Source organism: Clytia hemisphaerica, unplaced genomic scaffold, assembly GCF_902728285.1.
Source record: "Clytia hemisphaerica strain Z4C2 unplaced genomic scaffold, Clytia hemisphaerica genome assembly, whole genome shotgun sequence".
Taxonomy (NCBI): domain Eukaryota; kingdom Metazoa; phylum Cnidaria; class Hydrozoa; order Leptothecata; family Clytiidae; genus Clytia; species Clytia hemisphaerica.
Window position 1 is genome coordinate 172,506 of NW_027104211.1, and position 20,838 is coordinate 193,343.

At 36.5% G+C, this 20,838-nt stretch overlaps 2 protein-coding genes across 3 annotated transcripts; one reads left to right on the top strand and one right to left on the bottom strand.

Annotated features, from left to right (window-relative positions):
• Nucleotides 1-1,414: 1,414 nt before the first annotated feature.
• LOC136815565 (axoneme-associated protein mst101(2)-like) lies at nt 1,415-13,314 on the top strand. Of its 2 annotated transcripts, XM_067072017.1 has the most exons (12): nt 1,416-1,580; nt 2,112-2,444; nt 2,937-3,149; nt 3,689-3,766; nt 4,560-4,750; nt 5,242-5,415; nt 5,740-5,953; nt 6,275-6,379; nt 6,683-7,092; nt 8,910-10,098; nt 11,058-11,227; nt 11,677-13,314. In XM_067072017.1, the coding sequence occupies exons 2-12, from the start codon at nt 2,126-2,128 to the stop codon at nt 12,925-12,927; spliced, it is 4,314 nt and encodes a 1,437-aa protein (XP_066928118.1). In that variant the 5' UTR covers nt 1,416-1,580; nt 2,112-2,125; the 3' UTR covers nt 12,928-13,314. The 2 variants fall into 2 exon arrangements, with proteins under 2 accessions (XP_066928119.1, XP_066928118.1); XM_067072018.1 differs by lacking the exon at nt 2,937-3,149 and having other exon boundaries at nt 1,415-1,580.
• A 217-nt stretch (nt 13,315-13,531) lies between these two features.
• On the bottom strand, nt 13,532-15,321 carry LOC136815566 (tripartite motif-containing protein 3-like). Its single transcript, XM_067072019.1, has 2 exons — nt 15,033-15,321; nt 13,532-14,538 (listed from the first exon to the last, which is right to left on the bottom strand). Exons 1-2 carry the CDS (start codon nt 15,311-15,313, stop codon nt 13,755-13,757), a joined length of 1,065 nt encoding a protein of 354 aa, XP_066928120.1. The 5' UTR covers nt 15,314-15,321; the 3' UTR covers nt 13,532-13,754.
• Nucleotides 15,322-20,838: the final 5,517 nt, after the last annotated feature.

The following is a 20,838-nucleotide window of genomic DNA, read 5'->3' on the forward strand; positions in this document are numbered from 1 at the left end:
CAAAGTTAGCGAGAATAAGGTCACAAAAAGTGAAGAAAGCATAAAATTTCATGTCGCAGAGAGTTTGCTTTGTAATCTTGGTGCCGAAGGCGAAAATTTTGATCTAAGAAATATCAAACAGCTTAAAGGAGGCCTTAAAAAGGTCAAAGGTAGCCAGAAAAAGGCACATTCTGTTGGGAAAACTTTGACCTTTTTGGTCAATTATTTGTTTCTTTGGTGGGGGCGATCAATTACAGTTTAGGGTAATTTCAAGATTTTGGCGTTCAAAAAAGCTCAACTTGGGGAGGCGTGGCCCCCTGTCAAAACGCCAATGGATCGAAAATGGGGGCTTATCAAAGAGTAGAACGTCAATTTAGAGAGCGTCAACTGTATTCAAGGCAGAAAAATGGTCATTCACGTGTCAAGCAGACCCCTGGCAGAGCCTCTTGCCTTATCAAAATTGCAGCAATGATTTTTCAAATCGCCGCCCCTGAGTGTTCCTTAATTTGTACTAATTTACGTATAAGGGAGGGATTATTTAGTAGATCAGCGCTCAGAACATATCGTTCATATAATCGAATAGTAAAGGAGGCTATGGCCAAATAGAAAATTTTTGAAAGTCAACCAAATAACATAAACTCTAAAAACGCCATGAATTTGATACTTATCAAGAAGATATCGAAGAAGCTAGTGCGAGCGAAGCGAGAAAAAAAATTAAATTTTTTTGTTTTAAATTTTTTGTTCGCCAAATACACTCTTCTCGAGAAAGCATTGCTGGCCTCGTTCGCAAGCAGAATAATTATTCAACATTAAATTTACATGTCAAATGACGTTGAGTTACTTAGGCAACAATATTTGAAAACGAGGCCTGCAATGCTTATTTATGCATCTCGAAAAGAATGTATTGGAAGATTGTGAAAGAACTTTATTGCGAGCGAAGCGAGCGAAAAAAATTGCAAGATTTTAAAATTTATCTCACATAATTTGGTTTTGGGGCGCAATGGCTCATGATCTTTGATACCGATGGTTGACCGAAAATACCGAAATACCGACATAAAAATGGGTCTTTTACCGATACCGAGATGATTTTGAAATACTGAGTACCGATCATTTTTTTCCTGTAATACCGATTTACCGATCTAAAAAAAGGCCAATACCGATGTACCGATATCCCGTACGCCCCCCCCCCCTAACTACTGAACGAGACAAATAAACAGGCAAACGAGCACCTCCCTCTCAGACAGTGTAAACTTGGAAATACGCATGTGCATAGAAAGAGCACCATAAAAACGCCCATTAACGGGCGGGAAGAATTAGTTGTTTTGCTTGATCTCACATTGAGCATTTTTCTGTTCATTTTGCTATTGTATTTATGAGTTTTAATTATAAACAAATCTAAACAATGTTTTATCATACTGAAAATCTCGGCTAGAATTTTTTTTCAAAATTTTGATGAAAATTTAAGATTTTCTTTTTTGAAATTGAAAATCATAGTATTTGATTACTGTATTGATTTGTTTTTGTTTACTGCTGCATGTGGAAAGATACGAGGTGGATAGATACAATAATTATTATAATGAACTGTTGAAAATTGATCTAAGGTAAACTCAAAGTTGAAATTCAGTAAAGTCTGGAATTCTAGAGGGGATATTGTTTTGACAATGGGTCACTAAACGTAGACAAAAATTCATACTGGAGAGTAAAACTTCATGAATTATCTTATGAGTGGATAATAATAGTGTCATAAAAATCTACTCTCCCACACAAATTTTGGACCCTTCTTGTCTAGGTTAATGCTAAAGGTTGTCTTCTTACATCCCTGTCTCAAACCTCCAGTTTTTTCCTTAGTGAGGATAAAAATTCTATTGTTTAAAAATCCATTGGACTGATTTTGGAGTGCAACTTTTAAACATTGAATTTCGAGTGGAAACCCGTTCAAAACCCGTTCAACCCGTTGGGGTTGAAATTCCAGGGTATTTTCCCATCGGGGACAAAGATTTTGCCAAGTTTTCCATTTGATCTGGGGTCCCAGCGGGTCTGTGACACAGGGGTGCCTTCTTTAAAGGTATTACACAGTGTTTTTCCTTGAAAAAGCCCATTATCTCAACTTGTTTCATGATTTCATTAAACAGGATTGACGTTAAACATGTACACACTGCAAGGACTTGCATTACTGGTGATTCTGATACCATGCATCGCATGCATTCAAATCGAAGATAATCGACAGCACAGTGAAGGAGTGCAATCAATACCTTATTTAGATGACGTTGTCTCTTACCTTATGGACCCTCACACGGAATTCGATGATGGTGATGAATCGGAATTCGATTCTGTTGGACACAACGAGAAAGAAACATCCTCTAATGAGGAATCACCAGGAATGATGGATGGTGAAATGGAGAAGGCGAAAGAGGAGAAGAAAAGTAAAATCGAATCGGTTGATGAAGATGATAATCTGTTCACAGGTAAGCAAAATGTTCAGAAATTGAAATATCAGACTACTTCATCGTGTGAAATTCATCAAAACTTTCGTGAAAAGCATAAAAGTCAATGCGGATACCACCTTATTTTCAAAAATTTTGCCAGGATACTTCAACGTTAAGCCACATGGTTTTATTTCTGTGTCCTTATGCTTTCACATCAAATTGATAATGCGGTGTTATTGAGGGGATACATATTGAAGAGTAAATATTGTTTGAAACTATCATTTTATTTTGAATAAATATCCGCATTAATTTTGATATATCTCGATAGATTGAAATTCTACACTAACCCGATATCCCATTCGGATGGGAGAATTCCTCCTTTTAACAAAACCTATCAAGACTGATAATCTCAACTTTTGCAGTGAACAGAGAGACGGAGAAATTTCATCATCGTGACAAAATCTACAAAAACTTTTAGATTTTAACCACTTACAAAAACAATATATGTAACTAACATATTTTCATCTCCAGGAATGAAACTGGCCAACATCAACCGTGACTTATTGACAGTACGTGACAAAATTACACGACATCTTGACGACACTGCTAATAAATTAACGACAAATAACGACAATACCGATCCGTACGACTCCAAAGTATCCGACAAAGACCAGAATCTTCAAGTGACGAAAAATTTGATCGGTTTATTATATGACTTCAAAGGGAAGAAACACAAAAGACCACGTAATTTAAATTATTCTTCATGCAATAAAAAAATCCGAGCTTTGTCTTGTTTTCCGGACTACATTATTAATCTAATTCTTAGACTATGCTATATAGTCTAAGACAAATCACTTCACTATCTAAGAAATAGGCCCAAAGCCGAAGAAAATTCGCAAACGGGCATTTTGCCGAAAAGAGTTTTTTCCGTAAACCGCCATAACGCCATGCCGCCATATTTTCCCGCCTTTGCTATCACTGTAACGGAAGATAACATCGTCTATCTAATTCTTAGAAATAAGAACAGTTACAAGCTGAACAGTAAGATAATAATTCGTTAAAACGTGAAAAAGGGCTGACGTGTTTGTGGTATAGGGGGATTTGAAACCAATAGAACAAAACGAATGAAAGGTCATCTGTTTGAACCATCCATGTTATCATTTGAGAATTACTGAGAAAAAAAACAGCAAAGGTTATTGTGACTGACAATGAAAGGTAAATCGAACGAGGTTGCAAATCCTGGTGCAGATATTTCAATGTTTTCATTTCATTTTCTCTTTCAGATACTGGAGATGACGATTTGATGGACCTCGATGGCTCCAAGAAAGATGACATCAAACCAATCATCTCCAAAGCCAAAGGTAAGGATATTTGGATATTTTGATAATGTGTTAGAATTGAAGATGTATAAGATGTGGTTCACAGAGAATATGTATACTGATTTTGCAGCCCGGGGGGGGGGGTACTAGGGTTGGCGAATAAGGGGTATGTGCGGACGGGACCTCCGAAAACCGACCCTTAGAGAGACTGATTTTTGCTGAAAAGGTGACCCTTAGAGAGACTTTTTGAATTTCTTTTTACGATTTTTGAAAAAAGTCATACCCTTAGAGAGAGTTTATTACAATTCTTTCTCTGGAAATCAAAAAATTTCCTAAAAATCCTGAATTTTCCGACCCTTAGAGAGACTAATTTAAAACTTTCTGATTTTTCCGACCCTTAGAGAAACTTTGAAAGGTGAAAAAACCGACCCTTACCGTCCGCACATACCCATCATACATTTTTACCTAAGTACCCCCCCCCCCGGATTTTGCAGTTATATAAAAATAAGCATGCTTAAAGGGTTAACAGTTGACACAGTTGATAGAGCAATTAATGTTTGTCAACTAAGTTAAAACAAAGCTCTGGCGATGCATAAAGATCTTTAATTAAATAGTACAACCATCCTATCTAAACATGGTTTCATGGTGAAACTCAACTCATAGATTTTTATCCAAATATCTTCACTCAAGAACCTTTCTTAAAGAGAGGTTTTGTTGGTTTTTGTTGTTTTTTCTAGTTTGATGAAATTTCTTCCTTTAAAGAATATAGTTATGCAAAGCAAAATATGCATTTAATCTTTGTTCCGATGAATGATCAATCTGATTTGTTTTTCAGGAGACAAAGAGAAGATTGACGTCACAGTCAATGTTAACATCAATGGAATTCCAAAAACCAAGAAAAAGAAATCCAAAGTCGAAACATCAACTACGTCATCAAAGAAATCTGACACACCTACCAAAACATTAAACTCGACAAAAGAAGAAGAAGAACCTGCGGACAAAAGAAGTATCGTTCGCGCTAATAAGGTATTGTGCTCGCTTTGCTGCAAAATCGTATTTGTCAACTACAGTTGACGCTCTCTAATTCTACGTTCTCCTATTCGATACACTCCCTTATTCGATGAAAATCCAATTCCCCTTGAAGATCAAATTATAGAGCGTCAACTGTAGCTATTTTGTCAACCTTGAAAACCTAAAATGCTTAAAACTAGGGCATCCTAAATCTATATCACAATCTATGGTTACACATTTTCATAATTTACCCCTTTTAGCCTCAACTAGAAAGAAACTTCAGTGACTGCCAGTAGCTGTCTGCCTATATCTTCAATGTCATGATTTGGTAAAAAGCGAATGAAGACAGACGATCTGGCTACTTGTGTCTTCTTTGAAGACGGGGTCAATTACGCCAGCCTGCTCATATTTTTCCCAACCAAAACTCTTCATTGAATCATATATACAAGTTTGTACACGTAGTAAATATCTTCACTCATGGAAAACGTCTTTTTCTCCTCTCATAGGTATCGCCAACTATTACATCCAACAACAACAAGCTATCGAAGGTGACAGGAGGTGTCCAAGCAGACAACGATAATGATGGTGATGATGATAATGATGATGACGAGGATGACGAAAAAGATGTCGAGAAAACCAGTGAAAATAAACGACATGAGGGAACCGAAGCTAAGACTAAGGTATATAAGATTGATCATAAAAATTTTTATCTAGAGCTAAATATGGTAGGCCACTAATGGAACTGGACTATATGGCCGGGAAAAAACATTGCCAGTTAATTTGTACCATTTGCGTTCGTTTTTTTTTTGACTGGAATGTGAAATCCCCTTATAATGTTACCGTATGACTGTGAGAATTACAAGTGAATGTACCTTTGCTAGGACCAACTCATTCAAAGCCAAAAGTGAAAGCGAAAACCTTCGAATCACTTTTTCATATACTTTAAAGGGTTTTTACCAGCTGAACTACTCAAATTCGATCAAACAGTAATTTCTTCTACATAGGTGAGCAGTACATTAGCACATTTGAAGGACGTTAAAGCACCACCAGCTTTGGTCAATCAATTGAAGAAGAAAATACAAGAAGAAGAGAAAGAGAATGACTCAACATCGGAAGGAGATGATGATGACGATGATGATGAAGATGATACGTCGGGATCGGGACATGTTGAAACTGCACCGATGATGATGGCGACGGATAAGAAAAACGATGTCAAAGGTTACAAACATTTTAACAAATAACATCTCTGTATCAGTGGCTCCTATGAGGATTTTTTAGTTAGTTAGGATTTAATAAAGAAGTTTTATGTTAACGGTAAAGGAATAAGGTTGCCACCTCTCTTGTCAAAGACCAAGGTTTTTTTGGTAAAAATTGCGTTCTTGGTTGGAATGTGAAGTCAGTGTAGTTCTGGAGAAGAATTTTTAAGGTATTTTTCTCTCAAACTCTCAATTATTTGGCCGCTTTATCCAGTGGGGAGATGCAATGAAGTAAACGGAAGACTGGAAACGAATCTTCAATTTCTTATTTTTCCCTCTTTAGGAGAGAATGCTGGATTGATTGGTTCAAAACTTACAACTGAGGAAAATACAGAAAAACTTGGAAATAATGTCCACCCAGACTTTAAGAACAGCTCACTTTCAGCTGGTAAGGGAATCGTAATAATACGTAAATACTATTTTTTTCCTTATTAACAACCAAACCAGCCCTGAGACAAGCCAATAACTATCTTTGAAAATGAAAAGCCTGTTAGATATGCAGAAAAGGACAGCCTCTGACCCAATAAGGTTAAATGCTAACTCCAGCCCTAAGTCAAAAATCGGCGAACTGCTTATAAAAACGTGCAGATTAAAACGAAAATCATAAAATCAAAGTAGCATAGCTTAGATGATATCGATCCAATATGAAGTTAAATCTATACTCAAAATATTGACAATTTCCTTCATTCAGCCACGAATGCTCAAGAGCCAAGTGAAAACGGAGAAGCAGCTACATTGAAAAAATCTGAATCGACCAAACAATTTGCTCCAAAGCCAACCAAAGACATGTCATTAGAAGAAGTCGGTAAACACATCAAGAAATGGCAAGAAAACAAGAAAAGCGAAGATGTGGATGTCGAATCTGATGAAGGCACCACAAGGAGTTGGAAAGAAGAAAAACAAAAACTTGTCCGGAAATTGAAGAATCCGTTGATGGAGGGAGTTGACGAAGAAGGTGGAGATGTAGAAAACGAAGGAGCTGAAGAAGCCAGTGATATCACCAAAAGTGCTGACGATGCATTTACCAAAGTTGTTGATACGGTCACCACATCCGCACATGTACAGAAATTGAAAAAATCGCAAGAAAAAGATGTAAAAGAGGTATAGAAAATATTTTTTCTTAATTATTTCCGGACAGAAGAAGTTTTCGTGCGTTTTTTGATGAAACTTCAGCATGCGAGACTCCATGCGATATATAGTTTGGCCCCTATATGGTCCACAACCAACGAGTAGAAGAAGGATTAAAGCAACGATGTAAAAATAATAGATAACCAACTACCTCTAGAAGGCACTTCTCCCAAGAGAACAACCATTGTTTTCCTATTGAAATGAGCACTCCTTTAAAAAGCTCTGTGTGCAGTGCGTGTTATGCTTTTAGCTAGATTTTGACACACTTTTTGACATCCACTGAATTGATAGAAAATTTGAATTGTTATTTACTGCAAATTTTGGAATTGTTTTCAAAAGATAAAGGTACCAATCTTTAGACAAATTGACTACGGATCGGCCTGATACCACTTAATCATCTGGATAAATAAACGCTCATAAAATGCTGTTATCTGAAAAATATATGTGTGATTTGAAGTGCGATACCTCACGAATGAAAAGTGCATGAAGGTTGCCTGATACAAAATAAACAGATGAATGTGTATAGAACAATAATATCTAATTAAAAAATTCCTTCTGTGAGGCTGCCTATAGGAAAATACACTTTTTCTAACCCAAATTTTGGAAAAATATACATCACGTGATCGATTCTGTCCAATAGAAGGTTGCAAATGAAGGAAGTTTTTATTTAATTGCACTTTTTACGATGCAAAATGTCATTAATATTTTTACAACCGTAACACGGATGTTTTTCGAGAATCAAGGCAAGTTGGTTATCTATTATTTTTACATCGTTGATTAAAGGATAGGATCGGAACCTATGGATATATTATCGACCGCCCTGAAGGCGGTCCCACCAGTTTTGTATACGGTGAAAAATCTCATTTGCTCGAAATCGGTAGGCCAATTGTCGCATATGAGTGCAATACTGAGGAGATAATAACAATTTCGATTACCTCCGTAATATATTAACCGCGTGACCAAATTTAATAAAACGCGGGAAAGAACTTTTGCAAGTCACTCAATAGTTTTTAACGTGTAATACTCTCGGGTATCTAATTACTTTTGATTGAAAACAATTTACCTTTCGGTAATTAGTTATTATAAAGTAAACAAAGGATGGTGAAAAATATGAGCATTTTTATTTTTATTATAAGCATCTACTTTATAAGAATCAAATCAAAAACTCTTGCTTAAAGGCAATTTACCTTTCGGTAATTAGTTTTTACAAAGTAAACAAAGGATGGCGAAAAATATGAGCATATTTATTTTTCTTATAAGCATCTACTTTATAAGAATCAAATCAATAACTCTTGATTAAAGGCAATTTACCTTTCGGTAATTAGTTATTATGAAGTAAACAAAGAACTATTGAGTAATTAATTGACTGCTTAAGTTAACAAAATGTGAGATTCTTCCGGTTTGATCAATTGGTATTTTAAGCAACTTTACTTAGTTTGCAAATTTTTAATCTCAAAAATCAAACAGACGGGTGGAAAGATAATTATAAAAATCAAAATGAGTTTAATCAAATTTTCAGGGCGGTCGCACCAGTGGGTGAAATGACTTTTCAGCCACTGTACTAGTATATTCTAAGAAAAGGGAACGTAAAAGTCAATGTATATTTGTGTCAAAAATTAAAAGTGAACATTAAAAACACAGTAGTGTGTGCGACGTTTCGACGGTTGTCTTTATCAAGTATTCTAAGAAAAGGGCATGTACTATAGTATGATGAAAGTTGAGTTTATAAACTTTGTTGGAAGAAAAACTGCCTATGTTATTAAGATTGCATTGTCATTTGTATCTTATAGGTAGCAGCAAGTGCTGAGAAAGCATTTTCAAACGTTGTGAACAACGTGATGAGTGGAAAAGCCAACGAAATCTCTTTGAATCACCATGCATTGACAAAGACTGCAAATGAACTCATCTCAAATGTCAAAGATGCATCTCATGGAGCCAATATGAAGAAATTACTGAAATTCAAAACACAAATTCTCAGCGAGATCAAGAAAATCAGTAAATTGCAGAAACAGTATGGTTTTAAAGCTAAAGGGGCTGGTGATCTGACCGAAGCTAGATCAGTGTTGGAGAAAGATTTGAAGGTTGTCAGCGAACTGGAAGGCAGATTGAAGAATCAACACAAGCAAGCTGAAGCTGCCAACCATGACCAGAAAGCTTTTGGTCAATTCGCTAAGAGTGATTCTGAAACAATTCCTGATGAAACGTTAGGTTTTTCTTCTGAAGACGATACTAAGCAAACCAAAGCTGCTGGAAAATCGAAAGGAGGAAACAACAAATTGAAAGAAATTCAACAATTACTGAAAGCTGAAATTAAACGATTGAAGAAGAAGAAGACTGGAAAGCCAGATCCACAATTGAATGATATCCGAAAAATGGTTCAAAAGAAATTGAAAGGGTTTTTGAAGAATGGAAACCTGGATAAAAATGCGTTTAAAAAATTAGCACCGGAGATCAAGGAGTTGGGTAACCTGCTGAAACATAGAATCAAAAATGCGAAATCATACCACAAGAAAGTCATGAAAGCTACTAAGGCTGCTACTAATGGTTTCGCTCCAGCACCTGTTACACATAAAGGTTTAAAAGAAGTTTTGAACCAAGCTCAAACCCTACTTTCGGCTACCTCACCACACAATGATTTACTCCAACAATCAATGACTCTGCAGGCTGCCAAGAATGCTTTGACCAGAATCAAATCCAGCAACGTATCACTTGTCGGAAGCCAAAGCAGTAAAATGAAATCTCTATTAACTTCCCTAAACTCAAAACTTGGTAAGGTTTTCCAGCATGGTGGCTTCATGCAGAAGCCTCAACAACAACAAGGGCAAGGACAACAAAGTTATGATCAACTTCACCAAATCCAAGGGATGAACCCAGCAGGTCAAGCCGTTCAAGTACCATCCTCATTTGTCCAAGCATTCAAACCGAGACCTGGAGAATCTCTTTTGTTGCCCAAATCTCCTTACCAAGCTCAAGCTTTAGGTAAGAGAATCATACATTCAATTCTTGATTAATAAATAAGTGATGTTTGAAATATCCCTGTTTTGATCCGACAATTGATTACCAACTACTGTGTAGATCGCGGTAGCAAATCCACGGCAAATCCATGATGTAATTCTTTTAAGGTTTTTCACCAACCAAAATTATTATCCATATAGCGGTCATTAAGTAAGCCATTAAAGATTCGAACGGCGGGCGGTATTGAAAGGTTCTATGACTCAAATAGTCATACCCGCGCTGAGAAAACTAAGGCGTCGTGCTTCAGAGGGCTGAAATATCATTAACCGCCCTGGTTATAGGGCAATAACGTCATTTGTGGCCCGCTCGGAACTTTATTGAAGTCGTTGCATTGAAGCGGTGAGACTAAACCGACGTCAGAAAAAAAACACTTTTTGGTCATTTGCGGCCCGCTCGCAAGGGTACTTAAAACTTGTTGAAGTCATTGCATTGAAGCGAAAAGACTTGGCTGATGCTAGAAAAAAACATTGTTTGAATTTCCGATATAGATAATAATAGTAATAGCGTTAAGCTATCGTTCGTTGTTGTCATTAACTCTGCCCTTGCAGTTTGATTATTAGCCCTCTAGTGCCATTTGCGCCCTCCGCTTCGCGTCGGGCCCAAATGACACTCTCGGGCTATTAATCAAACTGTGCGGGCAGAAAATAACAACAACGACCTCAAACTGAACGCTATTGTTATATTATACAAATATGATAGTATGTCAAAGTGAAAGTTTATAGTGCAGTATTATCTTTTGCGTTCGATGGTCGAGTTGCAAAAATGGTCTGGAAATTGATGTTTTTTCTCTGAGATTTGAATGCATTTAATGTTTTCTCAACGTTCATCTAACGTTTTATGCACCTTATTGGACATTTGATGACCGTTACAAGATCATAACAAGAATTGAAATACTAACAAATCTTTTTATCATTTCTTTCCAGCCAAAGCCGAAACACCAGAACCTGATTTCGATCCAGATCAAACAAAACCAATGGCTGGAGCAGAGCCTGTCAACACATTGATCGATGCATTGGAAAGAGATATCACTGAAGTATGGTCATACAAAGATCAATTCCAAAATGCAGAATCTCTTGGATTAGACAACGAAAAGGTTTTTAAGTTTAAATTGTTAATTTAGAAATTAAGGCTGTATTTTAACAAAAATTTTTAGACCTATGTGCAATTTCAAGCAAGCTATAAGGCCCCTGAGGGGGGCACTTGTTTTAAAATTAACACAATGCACTTTGTGAAGCTTGAAAACGCAGCCTTAAGGACCGCACACACGACCAGTCTTTTACCTAGAGTGCCACACCTGAGGATGAGGATGTGTCAAATTTGTCACAGTTCAAGAATGTGAAATCAGGATTAAGTCAGTTTCACTTTTACACCATTAGCTTCAAAGCATGAATGGAAAAGAAATATTCCATTAGTTTATACTTCAGCGGCAAAAGAAGACATACTTTTCTTCTTAAGCACATGCATACTCCTTCCCTGCACAGGAAATATATACTTGAGCGCCGAGAACAATTATATAAAAAATGATTCTCCATTTTCTTACAGGTCCACAATGCATATGCCAACTTAGGATCATTATCCGGGTTAAGTTTGAGAAGAGCTTTAGATCGAGCACTACGAGGCGAAGATGTCGGTCTTGCAATTGTCGGTGGTTCGATCTCAAAAGGAGGTCCTTTCAGTGAAAAAGGAATTGATTACATTTTGAAATCATATTTTTATGCTATTGAGGATTACTGGAATAAGATCATTCGTCCGGTCACTGGCTCCTCCTTGATTGTCCGGGATTGCTCCATTGGGGGTATCGCAACTGATTATTATTCATACTGCTTAAGAAGTCATTTACCCGACGATAAATTAACCAATATTGTCCTTTGGGAATTATCGGCAAATGATATGAAACGATTTGAAGAATCTGGGAAAAGTAGAACTCAACCTTTGGAACAGTTCGTTAGAAACGTCATCTCGTACCGTGCTAAACCATCCTTAATATTCGTCAACTTTTTCGCAAACTTGGATTGGGACGCCGATATGGCCGCTCATTGTCGTAACTTCGAAGACGAAGGAGGAGACGATATTGCTAAATACTACAAAATCACAAGTCTCAGCTGGCGAAACATGGTTTGCCCTGAACTACAATCTGGATCACCTCTCTTCACAAGAGATAGGCTATTCTCAGAAGATAAATTCCATCCGTCAATCCAAGGGCATGCACAAGTCGCATATCTTCTCATTGATTACATCCGAACAGAGTTCCTGAAGAATCTGGTCAAAATGAGAACGACGAATATTGAAGATGCCGTCACACGTCTACAAATCCCACATTCTGTCTATGTGCCACGCCCGTTATTCCGTGATACAGTTACATGGAAACCTCTCTGTTACACTTACATGCTGACTGATGATAAAATGCCCAACAATACTCTACAGCTTGATACATCCGCAAGTGGTTCATTCAAAAGTGTAGTTGTCCGCGCGTTCAAAGTGCGTTCAGATAAGATAGCAGGTATGAATACGCAAGATAACGATCAACACGTCAGCTATACTATCCACCTACCCCCACATCCTGGAGGTGGAATCCAACCCTACAGAAGACTTGGAATCATGTCTTTCACCGATAACAGAAGTGCAAATATTCAATTTGATGCAGAACCAACTCAGACCATAGAAACAGGGAAAAGATTCTTGGAAGGAACCACCATCAAATATATAGCAAAAGACATTCGACCCGGTGATCACCAGCTCTCTGTTAGATCTGGAAATAATGGATTCTTAGTATGTGCTATTCTTGTTGGGTAGAATGGAAACGAGCTTAAGACTCTTGATAGAGGAAAGAGGCTAGCAAGACCCCCTGACAGACAATGGTTTACGCAAGAAAAACAATTAGAGAAAGAAGAGTAGGAAAACTATCATTTCCAATCCCAAGAATCCGTTTAGGCTTCTTTGGTGTTACATCAGGGACGCCTTGTAGTTGAATATTCTACTGTAGCATTGCAATTAAAAGTGCGAAGAGAACACTTGTATATTGGAGCTTCGGGACCTTTAAAACAAATAATTTTAGAGTTCTATGTATACCAATACTTTGCTAACAAATAGAAATTTTATCAATTTATAGATTGTAAATAGTGATATATAGATCATACATTTATTATTCGTAAGAATTCCAGAAAAAACGAAGAAAGCTTATTTTTATTCATCATTTGTTGATGCGTAGGGACCCGACAATAATGCGAGTTTTATAAAATCTGGCCCTGCTGCTATTATTTCGATTTTGTCATTCATCTGTTTTAATCACACTGAAGAACTGTATTGCTCCATAATTTAGTTGAATTGATTTGATTGAAAAGTCCAATTTCAAGGTGAGGGAAACTACACATAGAAACGAACATCACCAGGTCTAGCTTTAGTTCAATCCAGTAGCGTAGACAGGAGGGACGCAAATGTGTGTAGGAGAGCAGATTTTTATGACACAGTAATTATCAATTTGTGATATGAATAGATAATTACAGTGTCATAAAAATCTGCTCTCCTACAGCAAATTTGCGCCCCTCCTGTCTACGCTACTGCAATCTGCTAATAAATTTTCAGCTTGTAAACCATAAGAACAATGAAGAACAATATACAAATTATCCAGTACTAGACACTGAATCAACGATCGAATGACCAGCCGTTAACTGACAATGATTTGAGTTATGTCCAACTTTATCACATTTGCTGCAAATGTATCGACCTAGTATTGTTTTATTTTCCTTGCATTCAACTCCTGTGTGACCACGTCTCAGACATCGCCAACAAAAATCTCTTGGTGACTCTTCGACATTTGATTCCTTTCGTGTTTCAACTTTATCCTTCTCTATGTGTTTCTTGCCCTTAGGTTTAGTATCTTTTTTAATTGGAATAACATTTTCATTTTCAGTAATTTTAGATTTTTCCTGGTCACATTTCTGATCGTCAACCTCTCTTTGAATATTGTTCAAAGCCTTTTTTCGTAAATATCGGTTCAATTTTGCTTCAATATGACTGGTACCTTGTGTTTTTTCAATATCACTAATTTGTAATTGTTTGCATTTTGTATTCGATACTGATTCACTATCTTGTGATATATTCTTCTTTATGGACACTTCGCGTGAAGCTTGTTTTAAGTTCGAGTCTGAAGACTGATCTAATGGCTCACCAAGTTTAGCTTTCATAATATAATTATCAATAAGTAGTTGAGAATTGATTTCTTTCGAGCGTTGTACTTGCTCTTCGAGTTCTTGGACTTTCAAATCTCGGACACCGAATTCGTCCGTTCTGATTTGAGTCATGTGTTCCAAAGTATCAGTATTGATGGATTTGTAAACGCTGGTGATCTTGGTGTTGAGAAGTTTCTGTGGTGTCGACAGGGAGTGTGGTAACAGTTTGCCGTTCCTGAAAATCAATGGAAACAATCTCAGCAAATCAATGACGTATAAAAAATGTTACGACTGCTCTAAGACACCCCTATGTCACAGACCCGCTGGGACCCCAGCCCCCTAGAAAGTTTGGCAAAAATTTCGTCCCCGGTGGGAAAATACCCTGGAATTTCAGCCCCACTGGGAATTTGACTTTGATGTCATCCCCATTCTAGATCTAATGTTTAAAAATTGCACTCCAAAACCATCTCTACTGGATTTTTTAACCTTGGAACAATAAAATTTCTATCCCCATTGAGATTTCCCACTGAGGAAAAAGTTCCACCAGGGCTGTGAGGCAGGGGTGTTCTAAGCTATTGGAAGTTATGTGGTGATATGGAAAATTTACCTCGAATACCTTACGTATATGGTTTGAACAGATTGAATCATTTTTAAAACCGACATCTTTTATATGAAAGTGCAATTCACAAAACTACACAAGTTTGGATGCAAGACTTTAGTATTTCTTACCCAACTGCAAATTCTACCAATACTTCTAAGATTTGATTCACGAAGAATGACGGCTTCAATTTCATCACGTCAAATGATCGATAAACTAACGGCTGACGTTCTCGACATGTCGGGCAAAACAACGTCATAAGACCCATCTTGTTGGTGACACAAGCCTGCATTAGACATTGTTGACAGAATATATGTTGACATACTAACTGTTTTGGTTCATGGAAACGCTCTAAACATACCCCACACTTGCATATTTGATCCAATTTATTCAGTAATTCTTCAGTCGTCATTTTTTTACAAGCCTAGAATTGTATAAAAAATCTATAGTTTGATTTTTAACGCGCCCATAACGTCTTTAACATTATTTGCATAAATTTAGAAAACGTTCTCCTTAATATATCATCTATTACCTTCGACTTAGTCAAATAAATAAAAAATTTAAAATGAAGAGCCTGGTGAAAGAAGATCAAATTCAAGCTCTAATGGAAGTTACCACAGCCTGCTTGTACGCGAGACTGAAGAAATTATTTTTCTTTTTCCTTTTTCCAAATTAGTCTAGTCATATTTAGAAAAACTTAACAGCTATACAAAAAGTAAATCCTTTGCAAAATATAGAAACATACACAGCATTACACCTACACATACTGCTTTTGAATTGATTTACACCAGTTGTCAAATTCAACTTTCAGATGTATTATATCTTCATTATGCGTATATTCATTGCATTCATCAAGAAATCCGATTGATAACTACACGATGCAGAACTGATAGAAAGATTTCCATTCATTGAATCAAATGATTCTCTCTGGAAACATTGAACTGATATTTTATCTTGATTTCTTATAAGAATAAAATGTATTGAATGTATTGTGAATGTTTTATCACATTTTTCTGACTTTGTTTTCCTCCACCAACGCGCATGTGCAATGAAAAAATGAATTTCTATTTCTGCTCGGTTGGTATGATACTTCTATTTTTAACGGATACTAAAACATATAAAATCTTTGAAATGGGATTTCATTTGACAAAAGGATTCTAGGAAACTTGCAAAATTAGAAATAAAGAGATTAACTTCAAATTAACCCTTAACATTTTTCCGATTCTGTCTTTCGGTGCATGTTTCCGGATACCATCTAATATTATTTTCTATTTGCCATATTTATTTTACCCAACATCAGAACACGTCGAGCCATCCGCTTATTTGTTCGTTTCGCCATCGAAGCAAGTGTCTGACTTTTCAAGTAATCCTTCGTGTTTTTCTCTGGTTTGAAAAATATAATATAAATCTTTTTCCCGTACAAAAGCAACAAAACACAAATACAGTTATTCGTTGTTACTACCCATAAAGTCACATCCTTGCTATATTGATGTATTTGAAATGGTTCAATCCCCAGCAATACAAAAAATGACATTATGGAGATAAAACTTAGGTAGATAATGGGTGTGGCTTCATTGAAAAGGCTTGGTAAGTTTCGTCCTCGATAAGCAGGGATAATACATGCCAAATGGATTGAGATGAAAAATATCACTTGAAACCTCACATGTAGAATATTCAAGCAATGTCTTTCAGTACATAATTCTGCTTCGTAAGCTATCATTTCGATTCGAGGATAATCAAATAATAACACCAAACCGAATATAAGAAAACTTGCCGATGATAAACAAGCAACCAATGCAACTTGCTTTATGGAAGTCACAAAATGTTCTCGTTTGCTGATGCGTACACGCGCATTGAAAGCGGTCAAAATTTTCTGAGATTTGATCAGTATAATTGAAGTGATTACGGTGTAGACCGGACAGATGATCGAGATACGTAATATACATATCTCAAGTGTACGATCAAGTAACAATACAAAAGGCACACCAATAAAAATATAGATATAACTCCCAGTTGTGATATGGAAGTTTTGAAATCAATTATTCGCCCTATAGGTGTGTTTCGATGTAAAACCAACACGAAAAGAGTGAAAACTGTCAAGAAAAGGCTAACCAGTGAAAATGCTAAACTCAACATGACTTTAGTATCGGTCAACTTCATACGCAGTTCTTTGTAAGGATCGAAGCATCCTGTCTGATCCCCTAAAGGAATCAATCTTCCCTGACAAGAGACACAGGGTCCGTTTCCAAAAGTTGATTTGACTGTGTTTTTCGGGCACTTCTCACAAGTCCATCCATAATGGTACCTCCATTTGGTTCTCTGTCTCAGAATTTGACCAAATACTTTGGTTTTCCCTGGTTGACAGACTATGCTGTAACACTTAGGGCTTCTTAGTCTAGGTTTGAAACTTGCCAGTTCTAAGTTATTTTCATTATCAGGATTAATGTTATGGTAAAGATCTGAAGGTGCCGAAAATGTACTTTCAAAACGTTGAATTTTCACCAATAGGTGCGTTCTATAATATTGCCAGACTGTACTTCTCAAGAAGAGACAAACTCGTTTATACAGTCTTAAGGTCTTGCTGCCATGTCTGTTTTGATAAATAACTTTCATGATTCGTTTAAATAGCCCTATACTTTCTTGATAGGTTTCTCGCTTTCGTTTCTCCGATTCATCTTCGTTTCGATACGGTGGCATTTCAAATATTGCAGCTTTTTGTAGGTGTGAATTATTAAGGAAAAGTTTTGATGATCCGTGAATTGGCAAAACGTTCTCTACGCACATTGTTTAGGTTGGATATAAAGTAATTGACATCGGTGAAATCGTGAGGTACATATGGGATTTCATGGGACACCCAAATCCTGCGATTTCCCTGGATCGGGGAATCGCCAGTCACAGCTTTAATGAATCGGTACTGCATGTTCGGATGACCAAATAAAATGGTAACGTTGACATCCAGTTCCTGTTTGAGATTCTGTATCGCAGTGCTCATATTGAAACCCACTGCAGACGTGTTCACATATTGAGCAAAGAAACAAATATTTTTCGATTGATGTAGATACTTTAAAAAGTCTTCAAAATAATCATAATATATACAATCTTTATGTTGTATTAAAGCTATAAGACCTACATGCTTCCATTGAAAGTATTCGAACTGATTTTTGAGGTTTTCTATATTGGATTTTATTATAGATATTGATTGAGCCGATTCTTGATGATAATCAAAGAGATGTCGTTGATTGGTCGGGTTTAAAACCACCAATGGAAAGACACGCTCCATTTCCAATAAACCATCAAGCAGAACTTCCTCTATTTGATCAAGGTAAGATAACACGAGTACGATATTAGTATCTGCAGCATGGTACACGTTACTGTTAGTCATATTTTGACTGTACTTGATATCAAGAAAAACATCGCTGATAACCTTGGATAATAATTCTGAATGGTCACAAACATCGTAATATTCGTAGTTTATAAGTTCATCGAATCTAGTTACACCTGGATAAAGTTTGAATAACTCGGAATGACTCGGAATATCTATATGAAGCCATGATAAAAAAGATTGGTGGAATATCTCAGCTCGGGTGTTATCAAATGTTTGATTGATGTAGGGTCGTTTGTTGCATAGAGAGTATATTCCAATAATTCGGAAAGGTTGTTGCTCTATTTTTTGGGAATCGACTTGAATTAAAGCTGCCCAAAGGATAAAAGGTATGATTGCGTAACATTGATTCATCTTGCAACTTTCCACTCCTTTTTGTCCGTGATACATTTGATATTGTGATGTCGATATGGTATGGAATCGTCAATACGCATTGATTTTCCCAAACATTATTATTATATGAAGTCTCTTCTTTGCGATAGAACAATCTTTCTAAACCATTATTACCACGGATAATTCATCAGGGATGTCTGTAACTAGATGTGAGTTTTTCTTTTACTGTTTTTTTTCTTTTTCTCCTTTCCTTCCTTATGCTAGACAAGTTTCTTTGAAAATGGGTACACTAGTCCCAGTATACATAAAATCAAATTTAATTTATTAGGATTAATATTTAATCAGGCAGTCTTCTTATTTCTTCATATTTGTGATTTTGATAATCGTAACATGGAAAGAGTTTAATTTGATCTTCTCAATCGCAACCTATAGCGAGGTTCTGGGAGTTTTAAACTTATATAAAAAACGCGATATTCGATTTCAATATTCAAAGTATTTCCCAGCATGAAAATAAAATAATCTTTGAGGCTTTCTTGACTTTATTTTATTTAGACCTTCCTTCTTTTACGTAATCAGCATATTATCATGAAATTTTCTAAATCAGCTGTAAATATTCTCACGAAATTTGGTAACTAGGATGGGATTTCACATCCTATACATATTTGTACATTTAGAATTCCAGGGTATTTTCCCACCGGGGACGAAATTTTTGCCAAATTTTCTAGTGGGGCTGGGGTCCAGACAGGGGTGTTATTATACTTTCTTAAACTAAACTAAGTTTATATGATTTACTTATTTTTACAAAAAACTACAAATTTTATATTACAGTAAGCTCTCGCTTATTCCAACTCCAGGGGAGGGGGTACTCAGGCAAATGGAGGGTACGGTATGTGCCGCCCTTAGGGATACCCTTTTTGGACATCCAAAGTCCCACTAAGGGTCGGAAAAATAGGAAAATTTCAACTTTTTACCCCAGAAAGATCGAAATTTGGTCAAATTTGTCCCACTAAGGATCGTAAAATTCCCAAAATTTTCCTTTGTTTTCTCCATTTTAGTCCCGGTAAGGGTCCAAAGTTTGAAAGTTGGGCGGCACCCCCCGTCAGCTCGTAACCCTAGTACCCCCCCCCAGGGTCCCTATTATTCGAATCTCTCTGTAATTCGACCAAATAATATTCCTCGTTTGAGTTCGAATTAGCGAGAGTCATCTCTATACAGCTAAGTGGTAAAAGTGATCAGCTTTACAAGAAGTTACTTAATTTGAAATCAATTCAAAACAATAACAATGCTCTCCAACCACTGCACTCGCCAAAGTGTCATTTTTGCAAATAAACAAAATAGTAGAAGTGTCATATTTCGCTCGTATTGCAAGTATTGCATCAAGAGAACTCCATATTCTCTGTAAGTAAGGAAAGATGAACTACCCTCTTTAAAAAACACCTCAATTTATAAGGGAGTTATCGTTCAATTTGAATATTCATGACATGCACCATTGCAATGTCTTCCTCGGACCCAACATCTGATTGGTTGAAAGTGACGTATTAACTGATTTTACGTCACTTACAAACAATCAGCTGTTGGGTCCGTGATGTAATGTCAGAAGACATTGCAGTGGTGCGTATCATGAATTTGAAAAAAAAGCTTCTTTTCAAGCTCGAAAATGAAACAAACATTTTTCTACATGTTCATTATTAATACTCTTCTTTGGTCATCGATGTCAGTGAAGGGAATGTTTGACGGCGTTAAACAAGGATTCTTTACATGTGACGAAATAAGAAATGTAACTCTCTTGCTCAATATTCACAATGAGTTTTCACGGTATCAGGAACAAAATGCAGATATGCTACAACCTGTAGCAATCCTGGTGAAATCATTACTGGATACACCATGTGTGATGGTTTGGATTTATTCACCTTTACAAGCACGTTCGATTCGCCAACAAAGACATAATTATAAACAATTTCTAACTACGGAAATGCAGATTATGACTTCATCACCAGTCAGGAGTTTATTTGTTGAATTTCTACGCGACTTTTCAATGATGGTTGGCAGAGAGATACAGACGCTTCTGGTCATCGAACAGTTCTTTTGGATACACTTAAATGAATGCTATTACACTGAATCGTCCTCTTTGTTAAAAAAAATAGATGGTGTCCCAAATACGAGTGTTGTGGTCTGGTGCGTAAGCATTACTTCTTTATGTCAGCAAAACCATCAAGATTATT

What these genes read in the sequence shown, in the direction of transcription:
- LOC136815566 (XM_067072019.1), bottom strand. Translation starts at nt 15,313, where the DNA reads ATGACGACTGAAGAATTACTGAATAAATTGGATCAAATATGCAAGTGT. An exon ending in TTGGTAGAATTTGCAGTTGG is followed by an intron (nt 14,539 to 15,032) that starts GTAAGAAATACT and finishes ATTGATTTTCAG; the next exon opens with GAACGGCAAACTGTTACCAC.
- LOC136815565 (XM_067072017.1), top strand. Translation starts at nt 2,126, where the DNA reads ATGTACACACTGCAAGGACTTGCATTACTGGTGATTCTGATACCATGC. An exon ending in GTATCGTTCGCGCTAATAAG is followed by an intron (nt 4,751 to 5,241) that starts GTATTGTGCTCG and finishes CTCCTCTCATAG; the next exon opens with GTATCGCCAACTATTACATC. An exon ending in GAACAGCTCACTTTCAGCTG is followed by an intron (nt 6,380 to 6,682) that starts GTAAGGGAATCG and finishes TCCTTCATTCAG; the next exon opens with CCACGAATGCTCAAGAGCCA.